At 44.4% G+C, this 8,477-nt stretch overlaps 1 protein-coding gene across 2 annotated transcripts in view; it reads left to right on the forward strand.

The window, feature by feature from the left end:
* The window catches only part of bur (GMP synthase burgundy), a 40,700-nt gene extending 35,473 nt beyond the window's left edge, over positions 1-5,227 (forward strand). For both annotated transcript variants that reach the window (XM_050186245.3, XM_050186248.3), the window contains exon 14: positions 4,209-5,227. In XM_050186245.3, the coding sequence (XP_050042202.1) occupies positions 4,209-4,310 (102 nt within the window). In that variant the 3' untranslated portion in view covers positions 4,311-5,227. The remainder of the gene's footprint in view (positions 1-4,208) is intronic.
* The last annotated feature ends 3,250 nt before the right edge of the window (positions 5,228-8,477 follow it).

The following is an 8,477-nucleotide window of genomic DNA, read 5'->3' on the forward strand; positions in this document are numbered from 1 at the left end:
TTAATGTTAGAATATCTGTTGCTTTTAAGTGAAAATACGAGTAGTTTTCCTGACACCGTTGGTAGCGATGAGTAAACAAGCCAGACAGGCGAGCTGCTTCGCATAGACGATTGCTGCGGCGTCTCGTTGCACAACCCGCTTCTGAGTAGAAATCACGCCAACGATTTACTATTTCGCACAACATTGTATAATATGCACTCTTTCGAGATCACTTTATTCTATAAGTTATTTCATATCAAAAACAAATTGTAGCCGATGTATGTGCCGCCGTTAGCAGCGAAATAGGCCAGTGTTTTGGCCAGGGAGAGAGAAAGAAAAGAGAAACACAGACGCTATTGGAGCAGCTAGGCGCTCCCTTGACGGCCCCACCCTGCCGGGTCTACTGCATGGCCATGATGTTCACGCTACAGGCGATGTCATTGGCTGCGGTCGTCCGACCGACGCGGCGGTTGTGCGACAACATCTAGCAAGTTGGTTGCATGTGCGGCGTGCAATTCGATGCTGCATGCGGCGGATCCTGTTGAGAACTTGTTGAGTGCGGGTGCGAATGGTTGCACGATGGATAGCACGCAAAATCGCACAATGTATCTTGTGCTTAACTTTATTGGGTCATTTTGTGTGTTCTCTATTGCGAATGTTGGCGTCAGGAAAACTTGCATAACGGAAACGTATCAGTAAGGTTCTACTGTGTATCCTAAGCATATATAGGCAATTTAGCCCAAGTGAAATTTCATTGCAATTCGCCTTTAGTGCAATGCTGATGGACGGTTTATGGAGACGGGTTTCTTTACTTTGTCAAAGTTTATTGTAGTTATATTTTTGCATGCATCATATGCAGTCACCAAGTGATAATTCAGACTCAATGGGGGACCGGCTAAAGGTCTAAAATAATGGGAATGCAAAAAAAAAGAGAAAAAGAACAAAAGAATGGGTTGCCAGAAAAGAAGTCTCTATTCTATAAGTGTCACTGCTTGCACATACAATTGCAAGTGACCTGGCAAGTCTGTATTTTGACCATTGACATGCTGTAACTACAAATAACTGATAGTATTATTGATAGATTAATGTACACGCCAAATCTCTATCTTGTAGCAACTTGAATAAAGGTCGACTGCGTTCCACTAGCCAAGTGAATGCAGATACCTTCAGGGCTGCCATTGTCCAGATTTTTCCTCATTACCATGTCAGGGCCAACATCGAAGGTGGAGTTGGCACTATTTCTACTTGGGCACCTTTTTCGCTTCCATCAATAGATGTGCGTTGAAAAAGTGAAAAGGAGCTCGCTCTGAAAGATACCAAATGTACTCGCTTAACGAACGCACTTTCTTTCGGAAAAGAACTGACGCAAAGTTGGGGGGTGCACCTGTGCGGGATAAATTTTACAGGAACTTTTTCAAAACAGCAAAAATTGAGAAGTGAGATGGTAATGATTTGAAAAGTGTATTAGATAACTTATCTTTGCAGTAAAAGATACATGTATACTTGTTGCAAACCAGCAGATCTGTCGTCCAGGTCGCTGGCTGCTTCACCCACATCACGAATCCACAACAGCTTGTTCTCGCAGCTGCTTAAGGCTGTCTGCCGTTATTGCGAGCGTCATGTTGAACTGCTGCTTTTCGGCACCTATTGTTTTGACAACCGTGCTGTGTGCATCTCTTTTTCTCGACCGTCCTGTTCAGCGACATGTCAAAGTTTATTAGTGTTCGATCAGCGTTTCCATTTTGTGAGCAGATAAACTCTCTCTTGCAGCAGGTGTATAACTTAATTTGGGGCCCATCACCCACAGCAAAACCAGACGGGCAGAAAAGTGAGCAACAGGTGCACAAATTTGACGCTATGCCCTACAAGGCTCGCTATGCCGACCAAGTGCCGGCCGCCCCTTGTTCATTTTGACTCGCCTGCGCATTGCGTACGTGCTCTCTGCTATTACGTCAAGTCTGTAAATTGTAGAAACCGTTCCAGAGAGCCAGTTGCATATTCTTTCTCCCTAGAGTCTGCGAAATGCCTTCGTGCCGGTACAGGTGGCAAGGTTGCGATAAGAACACGCTGAGCGTGAGGTCCCAAGCCACCGAGATATCATGCAGCCTGTTCCTGCTGCGTGCTTACTGCACTTGTACTCTCGTCATGGCTTTGCCGTCAGCTTCTCAATTGTCAAAGCCACTGCTTCTGCCGGTGTGCTGACACAGCATGTTTGCTGCAGACTTTTGTTTACATGATACGGCGTTTCTCGCGTGGGCATCATTATTAGATATTTCCGACACAATGACGGGCATTGATGTTAAGTGTGCCTTCTTTAGACACACGTGCAAGAGTACAGGATTGTAGTCTCTCCAGAAAACTACAACATGGCTGTCCCATTGTGGGACTGCACGGTTGCATAGTTGGGGTGCGATTATTATGTGGGGGAAAACAAAAATCCAAATTTTCGAGAGCAAAGTTGGGGGTACGTTTGTTATGCGAGTGTGTCCATTATGAGAGTATATACGGTAGTGTGCCAACCTTGTTAGCTTGATCTAATCTTCAAGTTATCAATTGCGGTGACAAAAGCAATTAGCGATGTAGCTGAGGATGACAAAAGATTTTATGAGAGGCATAGACAAAGTTGTTTGCGACACACTGTGGGAGGAGGTAGATTAAGATTGGTTATGCTTGCAATTATGTTATAAATTAGAAAGGATGGAATGGACTGAGTCATACTGGATCATTTCAAGGGAATGTACTAGGTTTTCTTCACCAGGATCCCTTACAGATTTGGCATATTCCAGTTGAGGATGTATTAATGTTTCATAGAGCATCGGTTTCAACAAAGAAGGGGATAATAAGTGAAAAATTGTGCCAAAGAAAAGCTAATCTCTTGGCATTGTTTATAACATAGGCACAGTGAGTCTTCCAGGTTAGGTTACTGCTAATATGTACACTAAGGTAGTCGTACCATGTCATGAGGTCTAACGGGATACTAGGACAGTAAGTGGGCAGTGCGTGATTACGTTGTGACAGACACATAAATTGACACTTGTTAATGTTTAAGTCTATGCTTAAATGATGGTGTCTCACATCATTTGGAAACAGCATCAAGATTATTCTGTAGAACAAATGAAGATCATTCTGTAGGTTAGTTATGTGATTTACAGATGTTATTTCACAAATTGCTGACGATTGTATTATCTTCAGCAAACAATTGAATATGTGAGAAAATCCGGGATGGTAAGTTGCTAATGTAGGTTAGGTTAGGTGGTCTACCGGAGCCTTCCGGTAGACCAGAAAGAACATGGCCTGCCTCCAAGTCTAAGCTGGTAGTTGAAATGTTCTGGGAATGGCTAATAAAGAAACACTCATGCCATGCTGTGAACTTAGTGTCAATGTCTAAACAGTGAAGTTTATGTATTGGTAGCTGGTGATTTACTTTATCAAATACCTTATAAAAGTCTAAAAATACGCTGTCTGCTTAAGAGGAATGATCGAAGATGATGCTTAGTTTATGCACGAAAGATATGTGTTTCGCTTGAGTAAGTCTTCCGGAAGCCACGCTACATGTTAGTGAAAAAGGAGTTCTATTTAAGAAAGTTAGCGAGATTACATAATAAGATGTGCTCAGAAATTTTGCAGGGGATACTAGTGCATGAAATCTGGCGGTAGTTAAGTTGGGAATGCTTGTTACTGCATTTGTAGTGTGCAATATCCTTACCAACGTTCCACTGTGCCAGCAGATAACCTGTGTCCAGAGACTTCAAAAATTTTAGTAGCACAGCAGATGTGACAGCAGTGCTTTTTAAGAATTTGGGTGTAGTGGAATTGCAGCCTGGCCAGGGGGAAGATTTCATTTTCTTAATGACACTCTCGGCACTAGTTGGCCTAATTATAATTACTATAGGAAACATTAAAGGATTGTTGTAAGATTGTGTGGCAGGCAGGGAAACGTTGGAAATTTCAGAGAAGTTCGGTATGAAAACATTGAAACAGCATTTCCTGATCATTCGGTTGAGCTTAAATCAGCCTTATTAGTGGGTTTATAATGCACCAGAATTTTTGGTATCTGTTTTCAGTAACAATGGCAAAGTCCTATAATCCGCAGCTGCACTTGCCCACTTTTTTTACCCACATTTTCGGAGCGTGTTGTATGTGCAGAAATATGGTATACCAAGGTGATCTTGCTTGAAGTAGCCTGTGGCCAAACTCATGTTCTTGGCTTCGGTTTCACATTTGTGCAGGTCATCAAGAAGATGGTGAGCGAAATCCAGGCCGTCCCCGGCGTCTCTCGTGTCATGTACGACCTTACGCCCAAGCCTCCAGGAACGACGGAGTGGGAGTAGAAGACACAATGTGCGATTGTGACGGCATCGGCTCCACTGTGCTCTTTTGCCCTTGCAGCTCAGGGCCCTGTCTCAGTTGTTCTGTGTTATGCTGCGGCATTTTTGTGCGTTGGGATCGGCATCTGTACGAGACTGAGTTAGCTATGTTTTAGACTGTTGTGTTGAATTGGACTTCTATTGTTTTCTTTGTTCGTTTCTCCCTCGTACATTGTTTTAGTCCTCGAGGAACTTTTTTTTCTTTTCTGACAGGTCTTTGTTCTGTAGTTGAGATGAAATGTTAAACTGTCCAGTAAGCAAAGCTGGCATTGTTTCTAAACCTTTCTTTGCAGCTAAAGTCTTGTTTCTTGCGGACACCCTGTGAATGAATTCTTTCCTTCCATTTTTAAAATGCAAGAAATGGGAGTGATACTCTAATACCGGCTGCTACTGTTTTCTCTCATTCAGAAAGGTCTGTCTAACACTTGCTCAGATTGCGCTGCAGAGACATTTTGTTTCGTTTAATCTGTTGCTGCAGAGTTTGCATTACTTCTCTGTGGAGTACTTGAATGCAGTAGCATTTTCTTTCGTGTGCCTTACAATTGCACTAATGATGGGCAGAAATAGGCCCTGGTTTTTAATGACTCTAACCAGTGTTTGCCAGAAACATAATATGTAACTTTTCCTTGGTTCTGAAAAGTAAACAGCAGCCCTTCAGAGTGCATTGAGGCCTTAAGAAGCCTGTTGGAAGCTGTGTAATGCAGTACAAAAGTGCAAAGAACGGAAGTGTCTGTGCTGTGAACAAACCTTTGCTAACAAGCGGCACGTGCAGAGAGATTTTGTTCCGCGAACGGTGCCCCTGCAATGAATGAGTGAGCAGTGTCACTGTAGAATGTTGCTAGGTGAAAGTGATTAAAGAATATGAAATTTTGGCAAGTGCACTGGAGGCTTGTGTTCTTTTCTCACCTTTGTCTGCTCTGTTTGTAAGGGAATCTCAGATTGAACACAGGTCAGTTTGCTGTGAATAATAAATAAACTTGATGAAAGGCAAGGATAGAAGTAAGCCCATTGTATCGCCAAGTATTTCTCTGTCGCAGCTGTATGCTTCTCTTGCTAAAGTGTTTCAAGGGAACACTACAGAAATTTTTATTTTGAGGCGATGGTCACACATTAGCCACATTGAACAATGTCGTAGTTCAACTGCTAGGTGCTTGCGTTCGTTTGTGGTTCGAGAAATTTATTCCCTAAAAGCCACCAAGGCGCTTGCACTGCCACTCCCTCTACACTGCGCTTTTTCACCACCGCTGCTTCACATCACAGGTTTAATGGAACAGCCGCGGGAGAATTGCTGGCAAGACAGTGCCCTCCTCGGCTTTTCAGAGACTGACACAACTCTGGTTCCTATTCACTGCAATGTGTAACCTATGCTCTGTGTCGCCATTTCTATTTACTGCAGCATTGTGTGTTCTGCGATGGGCCGCCCATTTCGTGGGTGCAGGGGCCGAATAGAGGTGGAGAGGAGCCTTTCTTCTGCGTCTCTTTACTGTTCTAGTTGGCTGGCATGACCCGTAGGTTTAGCTACACTAGATGCAGTTGGCGAGACGCTTGCTCGTCTTAGCCTGCTGCTCGCGAGCGTCTGCAGTTCTTATGCATGAGGAAAAAGGGCTGTAGTTAATGCAAGCAGAGTACACCAGGTAGCGGAGCCTCCATAGAAGCACCATATGTTCAAAACTTCAATGAATCGATCAATCAGTGCAGTCAATCAATCAATGGAACTTTATTTTTCAAAAACACCAGAAAATATGCACAGATTATTTGGACCCGTAGCCTAATGTGGCTAGTGGCTGGTCCAATGCAATATACAACAAATCTGCACAGTTCAGCTAGAGTGAAAAGAGCAATAAAAAATAAAACGGAAAAAAAGTACATTCATATATGTATGTGTATATAAGTACACCTATATTACGTACATATAGTGAGCATAATCTCAACCATGTCTCTGAACAGACACTCAAGTTGACTGGTCTTTCATAGACAAAGAAAATGACTCGTGCTAGGGCAAAGTTACGTGCACTTTTTGTTTCAAGGGGATCACGTTCCAAATTTTAGTTCAACTAAATTCAATTAATCTTAGTACATGGCAGTTTCTTGGTGATTCACGGGGCTTAGCACCATCTGTGGACGAGGGAACACTTCTGCAATAAGATGGCAAGCTGGGCTAGTTGGTTGACATTCATAATTGAAATTTGATTGAAGCACACATAAGACAGTGACACCAATAGGGAAGTAGACAAGACGGTGCCATCCTGTCTACCTCCCTATTTGTGTCCCCGTCTTACGTGCACTTCAACTTTCAAACATGAACACTTCTGGCAGAAGAAAAAAATGAGATGCCATATTCGGTAATTTAAAAAAAAAAGTATTGTCATTTGATTCTCAAGGCGCAAAATTGTTTTTGGTGTCCTGTCATTGGAGCTGTATTTCCAAATGCCCCGAATTTCGACTTGATAGGCGTTTTCGGCCTTCAGTGCGGAAAGCGCTGCAGCTGAAGGTCAGCTGAACAAGTGTCGAAAACACATGTGCTTCGGAAGCCAATGAAAGCTTTGGGTGAACGGTACCGGTTGCATCATCGGCTCCAAAGCCCATCGGCGATCGCAGCCGCACGGAAATAAACACTTATCTGGCAGTTGTAACTCACTACTTTCGACTGAACAGGTGAAATGATGGAACGATGAAACCACCAGCGCCACCAAATTCAGACATATGTTGACAAGCAGAACAACACAAAGTGTGAGGGAGGCGTATTGTAACGGATGAACTTTACGAGTGCACCTTTTTGCACACTTCACGAGCTGCATTGCATTGCAAGTGATAGCGGTGTCAACGACCCCTCTAATAGTCGGTGCTGAAAAAAAGGTTTTTATTGATATTCATAGTAAAATAGAGCTGTCTTTCCTTGCCATAGGCACGTAACATTGATAGGGAATTTTGTTTTCGTTGAATGAGCCAAACTGGCGTTATAATTTTTTTCTCATTGTTTGTTCCCTTCTTGCATAGTTACGGTTCAATCACTGCTCCCGGGCAATAACCACCCTTGCTGATGTCGGTGACATTTGGTTCCGAACCGCTTTTTTGCATGAAGCTCCGTGGCCTATTTGGACCCATCTTGCGTAATGAACGGTACAGATTTACGCGATGGCGTAACGGGCCCCATGTCGCAGAGAATCCGGCGTCGGCCATCGTTTTGGGTATGATTCCGAACCACGCATACCCAACCACGCAGGCCCACCGTATAGTGCAGAGACATTACTGAGTAATTGAATTTCTCAGTAAATTGCGTCTGAAAAATCGTAAAGTACGACAACCTACATACATGACAGCGTCGGATTGTAATTCGAATATACGAGAAAACAATTCTGTTGTGCGGAAACTCGAACACAAGTCCCTTTTCCAGCTGCCGTTTGAGGATTGTCTTGGTAGGCGCGGCTCGGAAAGCTTGCCTTCGTGCATGGCGTTTGCCGCCAGCGTTTCCAGGAAAACATTTCTGTTACATCAGCTGCAGTTGCCGGGAGGTGTGAGAAGCAGTCGGAGACCTTAGAATGCTATCGCGCTCCATTCTTCAAGGCGCAGCTTACGCGTTCTCCGAAGAGCGCAGCTGTTAGGCGCCCGTCCCTGCGGCGAGCGCGGGCGTGCCTCGGCCTACCCGAGCGAGCGAACGCAGCGAAGGATGAAAGCAAACGCGGAGCGCAGTGGGGGAGATAAGAGACGCGAGGAGGAAGGCGGAGAGGAGGGTGCAGCGGAACGACGAGGCGGAAAGCGGAGGAGTGCATGGGGAAAGCGTGAGAAGAAAAGCGTAGTGCGGCGACAATAGACGCGAGATGGCGCCAGAGTACCGCGCGCGTCCTCTGGGAGGTCTGTCGGCGGTGGCTGCTGTGAATCCCGTTCATGCGTCACGCGCGCTGGCTCTCGCGATCTCGAGTTTAGCGAGGCAGTCGCCCCGCACTTAGCTCCATTATCAACGTGCCGCCCGAGTAAGATTGTCCGCGCCAGACACTATTTTGCAAAATTTTAACGCTCAAATTTCGCATTGGGAGTATCCTAATCTTCAGTGTATTTTTGTAACCTTATTCCAATTTTTACCTCAATGAAGGCTAGCACTATAGGAAACATTTCCTACATTTACTTGGAGTT

The sequence above is a fragment of the Dermacentor andersoni genome, chromosome 3 (genome assembly GCF_023375885.2).
Source record: "Dermacentor andersoni chromosome 3, qqDerAnde1_hic_scaffold, whole genome shotgun sequence".
In the NCBI taxonomy this organism is placed as follows: domain Eukaryota; kingdom Metazoa; phylum Arthropoda; class Arachnida; order Ixodida; family Ixodidae; genus Dermacentor; species Dermacentor andersoni.